Source organism: Sarcophilus harrisii, chromosome 2 (assembly GCF_902635505.1).
Source record: "Sarcophilus harrisii chromosome 2, mSarHar1.11, whole genome shotgun sequence".
NCBI lineage: Eukaryota > Metazoa > Chordata > Mammalia > Dasyuromorphia > Dasyuridae > Sarcophilus > Sarcophilus harrisii.
This window is the reverse complement of record NC_045427.1, coordinates 309,981,592-309,998,488: the sequence shown is the minus strand read 5'-3', so window position 1 is coordinate 309,998,488 and position 16,897 is coordinate 309,981,592. Positions and strand designations below refer to the sequence as shown.

The 16,897-nt window shown below is 33.2% G+C and overlaps 1 protein-coding gene across 9 annotated transcripts in view; it reads left to right on the top strand.

The window, feature by feature from the left end:
* PCNX1 (pecanex 1) overlaps positions 1 to 16,897 on the top strand; it is a 222,299-nt gene that overhangs the window by 123,431 nt on the left and 81,971 nt on the right. For 7 of the 9 annotated variants that reach the window (XM_031952602.1, XM_031952601.1, XM_031952600.1 and 4 more), the window contains 4 exons: positions 7,452 to 7,542; positions 9,554 to 9,611; positions 11,737 to 11,954; positions 13,589 to 13,742. In XM_031952602.1, coding sequence (XP_031808462.1) covers positions 7,452 to 7,542; positions 9,554 to 9,611; positions 11,737 to 11,954; positions 13,589 to 13,742 — 521 coding nt within the window. The remainder of the gene's footprint in view (positions 1 to 7,451; positions 7,543 to 9,553; positions 9,612 to 11,736; positions 11,955 to 13,588; positions 13,743 to 16,897) is intronic. The other 2 variants (XM_031952598.1, XM_031952595.1) reach the window with 1 other exon arrangement.

The following is a 16,897-nucleotide window of genomic DNA, read 5'->3' as shown; positions in this document are numbered from 1 at the left end:
CTTCTACCCTATCAGAATGAAAGTAGGAAATAAAAACCATCTCACCTTAAACAAAGATGTCAACGGAAGCCCACTAAGATGGAGAGCCTGAAAGTGATTTTTTTAAAGTTTTCATTATCTTAAAATAGGGGCAGCTAAGTGATACAGTGGATGGAGCACCAGCCCAGAAGTCAGGAGAAGCGGAGTTCAAATCTGGCTTCAGGCACTTAACACTTTCTAATTGTGTGACCTTGGGCAAGTCACTTAACCCCAATTGCCTCAGCAAAAAAAAGGAAGAAAGGGGCCTTGTTTTTGTGAGTCTGTGATGTATAGCAAGAAATAGTTATACTTTTTTTGTTTCCATTTAGCATTCTCCAGAGATCCATGAATTTAACCTTTCTAAAATCCCATTCATCACTTTAGCTTCTATATTATATATTTAGATTTATCTGGGCCTGAGGAGTAAGCTGAGATTTCCTGCTAATATAATTTTTACTTTATCTTACTATAACTTCAATTTAACTCTAAGGACCTAGAAGTTTTGTTATTTGGTACATATGTTTTCAATAATGATATTCATTTTCTGTGTTAATTTTTAGCAAAATATAATTTCCTTCATTATCTATTTGAATTAGATCTATTTTTGCTTTGTCTTAAATCTTGACTTGTATCCCTGCTTTTAAAATTTCAATTATTTCCTAACAGAGAGCCTGCTTTAGTGCCTTTATATAGACTTTATTTTTCTTAATCAAATGTATTTCTTATAAACGCCATTATTTGATTTTGGTTTTTAGGCTGTTTTGTTACCCTCTTTCACTTAATGTACTAGTTACTCTGCTTAGTGCTGGGGATATGAAAAGAGTCAAAGAACAATCCTGCGCCCAATGAGCTCACAATCTAATGGGGAAGACCACAAACACAAACATACATATATACATACATATAACAGAATGAAGATACTAGAATTAAGAGGATTTGGAAATGGCTTTCTTTAGAAGATGTAATTTTATTTGGGTTTTAAAGGAAGCTAGGGATGCCAGGAAGAGGGAATCAGAGCATTCTAGGAAATGGGGGATAGTCAGAGAAAAATGCAGAGTTGAGAAATGTGTTTGTGACAGCCAGGAGGCCAGTGTTACCAGATTAAAGAATGCTTGACAGGGAGTAATATGTAAAGAGACTAGAAAGATTAAAGGGGATAGGTCATAAAGGGCTGTACGTTCCAACAGAGGGTTTTGTTTTGACTCTGGAGGCAACAGGGAAGCACTGGAGTTTATTAGATAGGTGATCAGACTTGCATGTTAGGAAAATCACCATGGTCAATTAAACTCCCTTTGATACTCCTAAAGTATAATGTATAATATAATAAAGATTTACCCTCTCTCCATATAAGAATGTATACACTTTCCATGGCCTGGATCTAATCAGTGGGTGACAAGGGTCGTCTGGTGACTCCTCTTCCTCATCAGCAACTTGATCTCTTCCTGCCCTGGTCCTTTGTCTCAGCGTTCATTCTCTTCCTCATCACTGGAATCTTCCTGCATACCTCTCTGGCTTCCTAAGCTATGAGCTAGGAAAATAACTGTGTGAATTTTTTCTCAGCTTTCCCAATTTGAATATGGTCTTTTATGTTTTTTAGATTGTTGTGGAAAATGTATACCAAGTAAGCGAGGCTCTGCTCACTCTGCCATCTTGATTCTGCCTCTTCTAGATGCTTTCTCAATCCTGGGCAGCCCATTGTCTCCAATGGCCAGTGCGAATTTTGGCCCTGTTTCCTTGTAGGTCCCAGTGATCTTCAACATGCATCTCCATGCCCTCAATCTGTGGGATGGTTTTTATCTCCTACTTCTAACAGGGTAGAAGTGAGATCTACTTTAATGATTGCCCAAGCTCATGCTGACTTGCCTAGTTCTATTTGTCTCCCCTTCTCTCCCACCTACTTTTAGTCATGTTTTAGACTTTGTCTACTTGTTCTTCCTGGAGTTCATTCCTTTTCTTGATTTTCTAATGCTTATGCTAGTTATTCCTTGAATCTATAATATTCTTTTTTTTTTTTTTTTTTTGATTCTAAAAGTCTTTGTCTTAAAAACTTCCTCATCTTTTTTTCTTTTTTGAGGCAATTGGGGTTAAGTGACTTGTGCAGGGTCACACAGCTAGGAAGTATTAAGTGTCTGAGACCAGATTTGAACTCGGCCAGTTTTTATACTTCTGGAGAGTGTATGTCTCTTCTCCCTGCTTGATGTCCCTTCTTTGCATTAGTTTCTCTGCATGATGCCATATCGTGGGCTAGAGAAAAAGGAAGAAGCTCCCTCTTGTTTGGTAAAAGTATAAGGGTTATTCCACAGAGGTGTTTGCAACCTCCAAGGTATGAAACTAGAACTCTCTCCAGGGTTTGATAGACTATTTCTTCCAGGGAAAATTTTCTGGGCTGGTTTAGGATGGCATTCATAACATTCAGTCATACCCTGCAGATTCAAGAAATCAGAAAAACATTCACTCCACAATCGTAACTCATTATTTTAAGATAAATCAACTCCAAATAGAACCTAACTGCATTTCATAAAAGCATAAAACTTTTTTATGCAAGGACCTTGGAGACAGCATAGTCCAGTCTTCTCATTTTACAGATAAGAAAAAAAGAAAGTTAATTTCCTTCATCTGTTCCAGCCCTTTACCTTCAACAACTAGGTAAAGGAGAGGCACCTTCCTTTTATATTTAAATTCCCAAATTTTGCTGCTTCTTTCATCAGTTGATAGGATTAAAGGCTTATATAAGATCAAAATTCTGTATTATGCATTTTCTGAATGGAAATACATGATGTTTAATTTTTATTTTTTAATGTATATATTTATCCTGATATATTGTAAGCTCATAAAGGGGAGAGATAAGTTTTTTCTTTGTCCAGCAGAGGCTTAATAGTACTTATTTAATAAATGCATACTGATTAAATTATGATATTAAAAGCCAGCGTGACATTTTTAATAGAATCCTGGAATTGAAGTTAGAAAGACTTTAATAGATAGGTTCATATCCTAACCCTTAGCTAGGCAGTGTTTACTTGCCTTAACACTGATTGATTGTTAGCTCATGGTTTCTAAGGGAAAGTAATAACTTAGTGGCAGAAGTAAAAAATACTTCTCCTTTCTTAGGACTTTTTTTTTTTTTAATTGTACTCAGGTCTTCGCTTAAGAGCTGGTCTGAGTAGACTGAGTAGACTCCCCTGGTGATTAGTTCTAGCCATGGTAATTTCCCCATACTCAGGAAGATGAGTAAAAATATGTCTCAAATTCAAACATTCATTCTCATTAACAAATGAAGAAGGAGCAGAAAAGGGCAGCTGGTGAGTACAGGTCCAACAGTAGGTTGCCCAAGAACAGAAAAACTAATGGAGGTATAAATACTAATATGAGATTGGCACAGAATAAGCCCCCTGCTGACTCCCTATTAAGCAAGCTGTTAAATACTAGGAAAGGAAATAAGACTGCTAGTTTTGACAGGGAATGTCCAACATGGATGAGACTTGGTAATCAAGATTTATAATTGTGGGAAATAAATGGGAAATAAATTGGACAGATGAATATGGGACTTTTGGTTATTGCCAACTGTGAATGTTAAAACTAAACTTGAAAAAATTAAAGCCTAAAAGAAAGAAAGAAGACTAGCATTTTTCCAGAAGGGGAGCAGTATGAAGTAGGCTAGATGGAACTTTCATTTCAGAAATTTTCTAGTGTATACAAGGTCTTTTTCTTTAGGAGAACTTTGAAGAGGAACACTTCCACCCATTAAAAAACAAACAAACAAACTGCTGTGAGACAAGTACAGAAAAGGGTAGTTTAAAAGCAGAGTCTCAAAACAGCTCTCTCAGCTATTAGTGATGGAGATTATTTCTACCTTCACAATCCTGGTCAAGTTGTAGATTGCAGAGTTTGGGGGAAAGTGGGGGTGGGGTGGGAATCTTTTTCCTTGTTTGTAGAAATTTATGACATTTTAAACTATAGACCAAAATTTTTAACTGAACTGTAGTACCTTTACTGTAAATTTCCAAATTATGGTTTAAAGTTTTTTGTTACTGATGAAACATTTTAATGGATTTTTGAGTTTTACAGCTAGGATTAAGATTTGAGTGCTAGTAGCACATTCCTTCCTCTAAGGTGATACATTTTATTCTAATAGAAGTTGACTTTGATTACTAGAGAATAAGCATAGGTAGTTTGAATAAGTAGGTAGTTTGAAATGATTCAACAGAATTTAATTATTTAGGTAAAGTATAGATGAATCACCTAAATTTTAGGAGAAGTGATTTTTTTTGTGATTTTGTATTGGGAATTATAAATTCAAATTTAATTTGAAGTTTGGCTTGAAACTTTGTCTCATTTAAATTGTAATATGTTCTTCTGATAGAGTAATTGTGGGAGATCAGAATTTAATGCAGAATACATTTTCTGTTTGGGATTAAGGCAATATGCTGAGCAAATGCCATTAGAAAAACTTGAGTTTCTTCCATGATCTAAGTGATATGTAAATCTCCCCTCTAAATTTAATACATGCTGATTTCTCTCAAGTAGTTTAATCTGTAACTTGATTTAGTTTACTAGAGCCTACTTAACAAAATTTGTTTCATTAAATAATGTCTGAGATTATGGCTTAATCTCATAATTTAGTCTTTTTAGCATTTAGGACTTGAAGGAAATGCAGAAAAAACTAGATGGAAAACATTATACTTGTTTCCTATTTTAGTTTGTCCCTTAGTTTGTAGCCATTAATGATACTCAATTTGATTTGGCACAAACAACTGAGATTGGGATGATGCATTTCAGGATAGAACAATATCAATCTGATTGTGGTGTTTCTCCATGATTTCCTTCTGGTTAGTACCAAAGAGAATAAATTGTGTAAAATCAGAGTCATTCTTAAGTGACCCTATCTTTAACTTTGCTTGACTTTGAGGCTTATGGTCCTTCGGGAGAGAGCATTAATAGTACCTCCTTGGTGCTAATCCCATCTCTTCATTGAAGGTAATAAGGCAGCAGTTGCTCACTTAGCTATCTCCCTATCTGAGAGGTAGGCCAATCAGAATTACTTAGGGAAGAATTGAGGTGGCACTAATCCTACTTTTTCATAATTTCATGATCTAGTCAAAAACTTTTGCCTTTCTATGGAAGATGCTTTCTTCTCTCTATAAAATCAGTGTTCAGTTTCAATCATTTATTATCCCAGGCAGGGACTCACCAAGTGGTCCTCCCCTTATATTTTACGCCTCCCCAGCGTAATTGTGTTTAAGCATTCAATTCACTAAAGTTAAAGCTCAACTGTGCAGTAATACGCCAGACTGACCTCTGTTTCAGTTAGTTCTTTTGTTCATTTTCTGGCAAAGTTGTTGATATGTAAATGAAGTGTTTAAAGCTAAGAGGATATCCCACAAAATGGATAATCATTCCTTTATGGAATTTGAAAAAAAAAAAAAAACTTTTTTCCTCCTAGCCTAAGAGATCTATTATTCAAGGAAGTTCTATTATGAAGGATACCTTGGCTCGAAAAGCTTACTATGGCCCTTGGCTCAAGGTTCAAAGTAAAAGTGAAGTATCAAATAGTGCTAAATGTGAAGAACTCAGAGGCATTCTTGTAGCCAGAAATACCTTTTTATTGATGTGAAAAAAGATTCATGGGCGAAATCCAAAAATTATTTAGCCACAGGTTTTGAGTAAATGGCATTTTAAAAGGAAAGAGAAAATAGTGAGTTTTAGGATGAGATATAAAGAATTGGGGAGGGCCCTTAGGAACAAACTCACGTGTACATTATGTTTATGTCAGCAATTACATGATAGGAAAGCTGGAAGTGGAGTATAATACAGGATAATGAGATTGCTTTTGTCATGTTATTTGTGGGGTTTAACTGTGCCTACATCAGCCTTGCAGAGAAGCGGGGTCTGTTTAATGTGATGAATTAAATATCCCTGTCATGCTGATAAAACAGCCTCAGGACCTGATAAAAAAGGTCTCACTTGACCTTCCTCTGTGGATGATACAGCAGATAATGGGAGCAGGATGGCCTTCATGGAAAGTGCTTGGTTATGGTTTTTTGTTTTTTTGTTTATTTCAAAATAAGTTTTTTTTAAAGTATTTTTTTTTTAATCTTCTTTAATAATCTTGATTGCTATAGCCAGGAGAAAGAGAAAAGAGAGTTGAACTTGTTTTTAGCTCCCCTCACTTTCCTGTTTAAAAAAATCATAGTTACTTAAATAAAACTCCATGAATATCCCAGTCTTTCAAAGTAAGCAACAATACCAAAGAATCCAGGGACTTAAAATTGGAAATTGAGGAGAGAGGAGTATTGCATTATACCTTTTGGGGGGAAGGAGATTTATTGGGTTTGAAGGATTTTTTTTGTATGTGTGTGTATTCAGATTAGAGCAAGAGGTAGTTTAGTTTAGTGAATAGAAAACTGATTTTACTGTCAAGATTTCAAGTGTTAAGTCCAGTCTCTTGTCCTTATTAGCTACTATTCATTGCCCACTTTCTGTATCTGAGGACCATGATTTTATCTTAAGCTTTTTTGATATGTCTTCATAAGGGGGAGTTCCCTCACTTTGTAAATGAGGAAATTACTTTTTTCAGCGAATTTTTGCCTTTGGAGTAAACAAACACAAACAATTAAGTATCTTTGAGCGCCTGAAAATCTTTCATATTATTATTTAGAGCAGTATTTTTTTTCCAAGACAACACAACAATTTGATGTCTGCCAAGTTCATAGTCATTTGTTTTTAAAATGTAATCCATTTAGGACAATTGTCATTTAAAAATTGTGTTGTTGTTTTTTTTTTTCCTGTGTATATTTTGAGGCAGTTTTTGGATTGGCTTATATTATGATAAATAATTATTCTTGCTGAATTTTCTTAAATTTCCAATCATTTGACTTACAGTGGGTTAGAAAATTACTATGCTATTAAATAATTTAAATCTAAAACTAATGTGATGTTAGCATAATTGATTGTTCTTTTGTTGAACTATTCTTACAAAGCTTTAAATTTATGAGCAGCAAAGTTAATTTAGAATTTTATTATTTGAGATTAAAGCAGCCTTGCAACATAATTGTCTCTTGACATCATTGGCAAGTTAATTATGATCATTTCTAAGTAATATTAAATTCACTTGATTCTATCTAGATTTATTGTACTGAATTGGATAGGTTTAAATTAGAGATAAGTCCATTTTAGAAACAACGGCAAAACTATGTATTTATTTTAGTTCCATTTTATATATGTTGAAGTTCTGTCTTATATGATAGTCATGTTAAATTTTATATTCTGATGACTTATGAAACAATTAACCTTTAGAATTTTATATTCTATTTTTCTCTTAATAACAGTTACATAAGCTATAGGGCAAAAGGGGGAAGTGGGAGCTGCATCCATATTCTAATGGCCCTTTGTCTTCACCCTATCCCTTCCTCCCTCCCCCCCTTTTTTTTTGGTAGGTAAGTTCTCTTCTACACTTTATGAGACTGGTGGCTGTGACATGTCACTTGTGAATTTTGAACCAGCAGCAAGAAGAGCATCCAACATCTGGTGTGTGCAAATTCAGTTTCAAATTAATATTACTTTGTCTTTTTTGTTTTTAGCCAAATGCTTTGAACTTAAGTTTCTAAGCCTTGAATCATAAATGTGGATATAAAATAAATCTTTATATTTGTGTAGATTTAGTTAATTTGTCAGAGCTTATTTTCCAGTTTTTGGTTTTGTTTTGTTTTTAACTAGAAACACTTTCCTTGGAAATTGGGAAGAAGTATTTTAGAAAAAAGTTAGATTCAGGTTTCAAATTTTTCTTTATATTTTTTCTTGTGCAGGGGAATTCTTTTGTGATATGGTTTCAGAAGTGATATGGTTTCTATATTTCCTGCATTTATGCTGAACTGCATTTATATAAAAAATTTACAATAAAATATTTTAAAATTGCATGTCATCAACCTTTTTTATGTTTTCTCATTTTGAAATCACATTTCCTTCTGAGGATTATCAAGTGTGTTTTGTGTTTATTTTTTAATAAAGTCATTAGACTTCCATATGACAAGTAGAAGGTGGACTATTTCTGAAAATGGGGATTTTTTTCACATTTAATTTTTAGGAATGAAATGCAAAAAAAAAAGACAGCATTTGGGGGGGGTCAAACTAAGTTTCAATTGCAAATTTTATTATGTATTTACTCTGTGGAAGAACTAGGTGCTACATGAAAAATAGATACCTTCCTTACCCTGAAAGGATTTTATCCCCTATTAGGGAGATATGACATGTAGACAAATAAGAATACAGAGAATTGTGTCATGGGGCAAAAAGGAGATGGAGGGACAACTTTCTGCCAGGAAGATCAGAGGTTTCTTAGAGGAATTGGCAACTGAGCTGAATTTTGAATAGAGAAAAAAATTTCAAGTTAGGAATGAGTTTGAAGTATATTCCAGGTGTTTGCTTCTATAAATTAGTTATCATTGCTAATCAGGATTTCTCAGTTTTAGAATCACTGCAAAGTTGTTTGGTTTTTTTGCCTCCTCTCAATTATCCTTTCCCTAGTGAATGAAGCTATCATTTAAATTATTTTGCTCATGTATAGAATGAGAATGTTATTTAAGTGAGGTTAGGTTGAAGCTCTAAGTGTTTTTTCTATTGAACTTCATTTTAATGATCAGTTATCTTTGAGGTTATACATCATTGAAGGATGTTTATATGTGGTCAAATTAAAACAGCTTTACTAGAAGGGTATTAAACCAGTCTTAGAATAACTGAACTTTATGACATTTCTGTAGAATTCTTAAGAATTTTACATACATTATCCCATTTGGACCTATAAAACAACTATAAAATATTGTTGTTTTATAGAGAGAAAACTGAGGCTTAGAAAGATTGTCATTTGCTCATGGTGACATATAAGAAGCTAGAATCAAACCCAAGTTCCTTCTGACTCAAGTCAGAATCCTTAGTATACCATCAACTTCTGCTCTGAAGTTATTTGACCACTTAGAACCAACCATATGAGAGACTTCATAGTATAGTAGAAAGAATATTAGATTTAGAATTAGAGGGCATAGTGCTATAAATTCTGCTCTATATTAGCTCCATCACTTAACTTCTTTGGGCCTCTTGTTTCCTCACTAGTAAAGTAAAAGAATAGAAGACTTAAGAGCCCTATATAACTACTTTATTATGCTTCATGAATATATTTTATAGAACACTATATAGTGACTGAATTCCTTTTCTAGCTGACCTAGCAATATATTATAATTACTAAAACTTTTGATTAAATTAGCATTGCGTGTAGATTCAAAGAGTACAGAGGAAATGGAAATACTTAATTGTTTTAACAGGACTGAAAGAGAAAAAAGTCGTTCTATAAAAGTTAGAATTAGCTTGGACACTTAAAATATGAAAGTAGTTGAACTATGGAAATTTATTTTGAATCATGTATTTGTTTATAAAATTATTGTATTTTGAAACTTGCAAATGGCAAAATAATTATATAAGCATACATCTAATTTCCAGATAATTGCTTACAAAAACTATAATCTTAAATGTCTTCATTTTATTTTAGTGACACGGACTCTCATGTATCCAGTTCTACCTCAGTTCGATTTTATCCCCATGATGTGGTAGGTTTTTTTATTTGTATTTACAAGTTAATGCAATTTTGAGGTGGTGAAATACAAGTGAATTATTGAAAATAAAAATTTTCTGTTCTTATCTCTCCATTTGTTTTTATAGCATTATTTTATAAATGCATTTTACATTTATTTGTAGATCAGTAACATTTAAAGGTTGATGTGGAGATTTAAAAATAGTCACTTTCTTTCTAAATTTAGTTTTTGAAGTGTGCAGCAAAATTTTTAACTGTACAAGTTCACAAATAGAATTTTTGTATTATGATTTTAGCAGAAGTAGTAATGATTTACTGAATTATAGTGATATCATTTAAAAGACTTTTACTCGATAGCATTAAAATTAAAATAGCAAACTACTCCAGTTGCTTTGCCAAGAAAATCCTATGGATAACATGGATATGCTATGGCCTATGGGATCACAAATAGTTGGATGTAACTGAATGACAACAGGACTATATTTTGGCTTTATGAGATTTTTTTTAAAAGTAGTAAATGACTCCTCCTTAGTCTTCAAATTTAAATCTAGTTGAAGAATACAAATTCACATAAAATCTTTATGAAGCAACAAATTCAGGCTAACATACTACTAGTTACTGTATAGACAGAATGTAAGCTTTTTAAGAGACCAGGGATAGTTGTTTGCTATCTTTGCATCCCTACTGCCAAGTACAGTGCTTAGTAAATAGCTTAAGAAATTGATTGATGGGTATATAATTGCTGAAGAACCACCAAATAGTAATAATGCTATGGGGTTGATTGGTACTAATGACAGAAAAGAGGTGAGTAATGAGCAAGGTCTTAAGGATTTTGAGAAATCCTTAGCAAAAAGGAAAGGAAAGAGAATTTCAGGTATGAGAGTTAAATTTATGAATACATAGAGAAGTGTCAGTTACAGAAAGAAAAATTATTTGACCAAATCAGAAATTGCTGTGATGGTGAGAAGAGCATAGTTGTAACTTTTTCTTAAAACGAATTTCTAGAAACTTTGTGAGGCAAAGATTTTTAAAATCCTCCATCTCCATTTAATTTTGTTACATGTAATTCCCACTTCCACCTCTCTCTCTCTCTCTCTCTCTCTCTCTCTCTCTCTCTCTCTCTCTCTCTTTTTTTTTTTTTTTGCTACAAGGTGACTTTAAAAAAATTGCTAATGGTTTTTAAGTAGTGGTTGATGAGTGGATGGTCTAAATGCAATATTAGAAACACATGAGATCAAAACATCAAAATTTAGTCAAAAGAATTGAGATTTGTTGTGAAGAATGCCACAGCTATATGTTAAAGAAACATTTTAGTTTCATTGTAAATAATCATCAGTTAGAACAGAAGAATTTTTAGAATACTAATATTTTGTAGTGGTTTTAGTGAACAGAAATTTTTTTTTTTATTTAATAGCCTTTTATTTACAGGATATATGCATGGGTAACTTTACAGCATTAACAATTGCCAAACCTCTTGTTCCAATTTTTCACCTCTTACCCCCCCACCCCCTCCCCTAGATGGCAGGATGACCAGTAGATGTTAAATATATTAAAATATAAATTAGATACACAATAAGTATACCTGACCAAAACGTTATTTTGCTGTACAAAAAGAATCAGACTCTGAAATATTGTACAATTAGCTTGTGAAGGAAATCAAAAATGCAGGTGTGCATAAATATAGGGATTGGGAATTCAATGTAATGGTTTTTAGTCATCTCCCAGAGTTCTTTTTCTGGGCATAGCTGGTTCAGTTCATTACTGCTCCATTAGAAATGATTTGGTTGATCTCGTTGCTGAGGATGGCCTGGTCCATCAGAACTGGTCATCATATAGTATTGTGAACAGAAAATTTTAATAAAAATTCATAAATGAACAAAAAACCTATCTATCAGTTTTCAAACTTTTCCTTATTAAATCTTTTTTTTTTATAGAGATATAATACTTTCTGTTCCTTACTTCCTTGAATTACTAACAATGAGAGACATACCCCACAGATGGCAGGAGTTTTCTAAGGAACAAAGTAAATGAAACTAGATAATTTTTAATTATCCAAAGTTTTTAACTGAATAGTCAGGTCTTGAATTGTGAGTTGGATATATTATCACTAGAATATGATTCCAATGCTAATCTTCTTATAGCTCTCTCTTCCCCAGATTCGATTGAATAGACTATTGACCATTGATCCAGATTTGTTGGAGCAACAAGATATAGATTTAAGCCCTGATCTTCAGGAACATATGCCACCACAAGAAGAAGCTGCCCAAAAAGTAGAACACTACTATCGTTTTTGGATTCTGCCCCAACTTTGGATTGGCATTAACTTTGACAGACTTACTCTTTTAGCCCTGTTTGATAGGTGAGAATGTATTGTGATTTGTAAGTTATATCTGTTTTTACTCTTTGTAATAAAAATAGAGGTCTTCTTTGATTACAAATAAACTTTATCATAGGGGGTAGAAGCATTCAAATAAAATGTAAGTTCCTTCAGAGCAGAAATTGTTTCATTTTTGTTTTTGTTCTTAGTGACTAGAATAGTGTCTTAACAGATTTTGGTCATTTCATAAACATTTGATGTTATAATGTTATATACAATAGGTTTGAGTTCAGATCCTGACTTTGTCACTTAGTTACCTAAATGACCGTGGACAAATCATGTAACTTTTTTGAACTGCAGTTTCCTTATCTATAAAATGAAAGGATTGGAGTAGATGTTGTTTAAAGTCTTATCCATTTCTAAATATGCTTAGTCTGTATAGAAGAATCAATGGGAATATTTTCATCATATTCAAATAATGCTGTTGTGGCTTCCCACTCTATATATTTCTATAGTTATTCTAGATCCATTTAAAAATTGTCTTATGACTTTTAAGTAGGCAAGATCAGAAAGGATAAATCTATTCATGAAACAATCAATTATTAGCTCCTTCACAAGAGATGGCTATAACTAACATGAAGTTGTACAGTTAAATGTTTTTCCTTAATAGCAAGCTACAAGAATATAGATGTACCAAATAGAATAGATTGGAAGATATAGGGTGGCATAGTTTACTCCTATGGCAAAAGATGCCCTTTTGAACTTAGTGGAATGATTAGAAGGCCTCACATCTGTTGTTGGTAACCAAAGCAAAGTGAGTAAAAACTATTTTATAAATTAAAATGGAATGATGAGAGATTCAAAATTATTGAATTTTCTATGAGTACCTTGTAGCTTACATGATTAATGTCTTTAGTTTGTTTCTGAACCCATCACATGCCCTGGCCATCATCACTAATATGTTCATTCTGTTTTATTATGATATTTATTGTAATGTCTATTATAATTATGATGAAAATTTCAATGTTCTATCAAGTAATATTCTTATAATCTTTGTATAATGTGATGAAACTTGGTTTTACTCTAAATTGAATGAATAAAAAGAGAAAGACAAAGGTCAAATTTAATTTTATGTAATGAGGTTTGTAACATAGCATTACATTCAGTCTTCCAATAAAATATATTTTAAGAATTAAGTTTCCAGATTTAACCTCTTTTGATAACCTGCTTAGCATTTTTAGACTTTTAAGCTCTCTTAGCATTTATTTTAATAAATGGCATGCCCTCTAAAATGAAAACATTTCAATAGAGGTGAAATTAATTTTTTTGTTATAAAAATGTATGAGCTTTGTGTAAAAAAGTAATATTTCTGCATAGCAAATTTAGATTAATACATACCAGTTTTATTATTTAGATTAACATAAAGCATTCTAATTTTATTGGTTTCTTTTAAAATGGAAGCTAATTTAGAATATAATTTATACATTATAATAAATAACATATATATAATATATAATGTATATAACATATACATTAAAATTATAATTATAATTTTTCCCTAACTAAATATTATTATTACACCTTTATATTAATAATTTCTCTTCCTTCTCCTTGTCTTAGTTTCTAGAACTTATAAATTATTTTATTTACTCAGTTTAAATTTTTCTATTTTTCAGGAATCGTGAGATACTAGAAAATGTATTGTCTGTCATCCTGGCTATTCTTGTTGCTTTTTTGGGATCTGTCCTCCTTATACAAGGCTTTTTTAGGGACATCTGGGTCTTCCAGTTCTGCCTGGTGATAGCCAGTTGTCAGTACTCACTACTTAAGGTATCTAATTTTTCCCTTTTTATTTCTAGAGATAGGTAAAATACAGTCGTGTGTGTGTGTGTGTGTGTGTGTGTGTGTGTGTACACAAATGTATATGTATATATGGATTCATAGTGAAATGCTAACTTTTTGATTTGGCCTACTTGGATATTAGAGTTAGATTGGGCAGCTGGCTTTTGGAAGGATCAAAAATCTAAAAATAAATGTTAATATGTAATTGGTATGTCCTTAAAATGCTGTTTTCTAAAAGTGTCCAAGGAAAAAACCAAGAATTGACATATTAGTTAAAAGCAGCAATATAAATATTTTGTAATCCTAACTTGCCTTTTTTCTTCCAAGTAACATCTCACAATCTCCATTTATGTATGTTTTGACCAATTGGAAACCTGTTAACTTAAGCTGAGATCATGTATTTGTCTTGTAGAAGTTCTCAGTACCCTTCATTTTTAGCACACATCTTCCAGAAACAGATTTGTTAGTTAAATTATTTTAAACATCTTGAGAAAGAAATATAACAGGACAGAGATTTATCTTGCCTTTAAAAAGTTTTCTGACTATTCTTCTAGGTAAAGTGTATAAGGTTCAAAAACAAACATTGCATAGTCAAGATGAAATATAGAAGTGTGGGGGATACAGAGACCCCAACCCAAATTGACTACTCAGAGATATCTCAAACTGAAGGTAGAAAATCTTTATTAGAATCTTGTGAGAAGTGGGCAGTTTGCACTCTATAAACCAGAATGAGGAAAGCTGGATCCAGAAATAAAGAGCGTGGTTAAATAGACAAGCAAGAAATGAGGTAAACAAAGCAAAAAGTTACAATTTTAAGATCACATGATTTCTAGGAAATTGAAATTAAGGCCTAAGGCTTCACCCACTTTAGGGGATAGTCTCTAAGAAATCACATTGTTTGCTCATATACACAGAAGTACAAATTTTAGGTTAAACAATTTTGTTCTATCCAACAAAGTAATTTCCTTCATATCCCTGAAAACCATTTTGCTAAAACTGCTTAATCTATCTTTTACCACTTCCTAGAAAGAGTCTTCTTTCAATTTGATTAACTTAAAATAGCTCTTCTATTGAAGTAGTAAATGAAACATTTTTGCTTTTTGATCAACTTAATCAGTTTCTAGGGAAATCCTTTTCTAGTCTGATCAGCCTTTAGAAAATTTTAGAAACTGATTAATCTTTTAATAAGAATGATGTAAAAAGATTTCTGTGCAGGGTATAGTCTCTTTAGATTCTATTAAGTTATAGATAAGATGTTCTGTTGAGGTGAAAGCAAGGATTATATATAAAAAACATGACGTCTTAATGCTTTAAAAAGAGGGATTGGCAGGAGGGGTACTTTCTCAGTAGGCATAGAATTGCTGTAGTGCTGTGTGGTTCAGAAATGGTGAGGGGTCACCATTTAATAAAAAAAAAAAAAAAAAAACTGGAGAGATCTCTAGAAGCAAAGCAAAGTTTATTATACATTCTTGCGAGAAGGGTATCTTTTCTGTTGATGGAAGGGAGGAAGCACCTCCTGGGGGCAGGGTTAACATTTTAATCCCTAATGCAAATGCCCCTCCCACCACTGACCCTCATCCTCATTAGCTGAGAGTCTTACATTCTAAACGAGGAAACTACCCAAGAAATTGAACTTGACCAATAAGTACATAGTTGCCCATATTTGATTGAAATAGGGAGAAAATGATGTTTTGGGAATATAACAGGAAGGGGGACTAAAGTATGCCTTTGGATCCATGCTCAAAGTCCTTCAGGCCTACTCATACTCTGAAGTAGATGAAGCCTTACTCAATTTTCACAACTGTCTTGAAAGATCTCACCTCATGCTCTTTCAGGGCCAAAGGTACAACAAAGAAATAGAACCTCCTGCTCCTTGGTAGTATATTAATCACCATCATCATCCCTTTAATAACCAACAGAAAGAATTGATTAATTCCACCCTTCTGAGATGTGGCAGGCACCAATTTCATTGACCCACAACAGTATAAAGAAAAACATTCAGGAATTGTGGTTTGAGGACATGTCTGCAATGACACTTTGGAGCATGTGAAGACATTGTTTAACTGCTTCTATTCTCATGGCCATGTGATGAAGATGATCATTTTTTTGAATAGTTGTGTAGTCAGAAGTATCAGGTAAAGGGGAAATCATTCAGAAGACTCTAGCTCCCAGAATCGTGTTCTTTTCCAGGTGTGCCTTTTTCTTACTAGGCAGCATTCCATTGAGAGAAGAGAAACAATTCTTTAAAGGGATAGCATTCCTGAGATCAGCATGTGACCTTGAATATAAGGGTCAGGACTTTTACCTTAGCATTTGTTCTTTTGTTTTAGGTGAGGGATATTGGAAGCTCCCAAGATCATAGTGAGATTCAGGATTGGAGTCCATGCTGGGTTTTTGTCCAAATGGGGCTTATGAGGAGGCTTGAATAACTATCTCTGGAATCTTCTCCACCCCTCTTCAAGGAATCTTCTATCAGGAATCAAAGTCTCCTGATAGAAAGAGAGCAAGAGAAAGGGTCAGGAGGTAGGCCACTCTGTTCTCCTTTGTGAAAAAGAGTACTGGATTAGAATTATATTTACCTGCCCTCCTAAATATTGCTGATCTAGTAAAAAGATTTTAATCCCTTACCTAACCATTACCTCTTAAGGAGAGAGAGGGTACCCGACATTCATAACTGAAAACTTGAATCCTTCCCACCAGGTGCTAATTGTACAAAAAAAATCATGAAAAAGGGCAGCTAGGTGGTGCAATGGATAGAGCACCAGCCCTGAAGTCAAGAGAAACTGAGTTCAAATCTGGCGTCAGACACTTAACACTTCCTAACTGTGTGACCCTAGACAAGTCACTTAACCCCAATTACCTCAGCAAAAAATATATATATATATCAAAAAGATTAAATAGTAAACCTATTTATCCAAGCAAATATTAAACTGAAATCAAATAAATTGTTGTCTGTGAACTTCTTGAAAACAATTTTTTTTTTGCCTTGATTTATTTCTCCATCCCTCAGTGGATTTATCTGGAATATAGTAGATACATCATATCCATTTTGACTTGACTTGACTTGAAACTAAGTAAATCAGTGAACTCTTTAGTGGGAGAGAGAATTCAGCTCAACTATGAGAGACCCTAATCTCACTCAA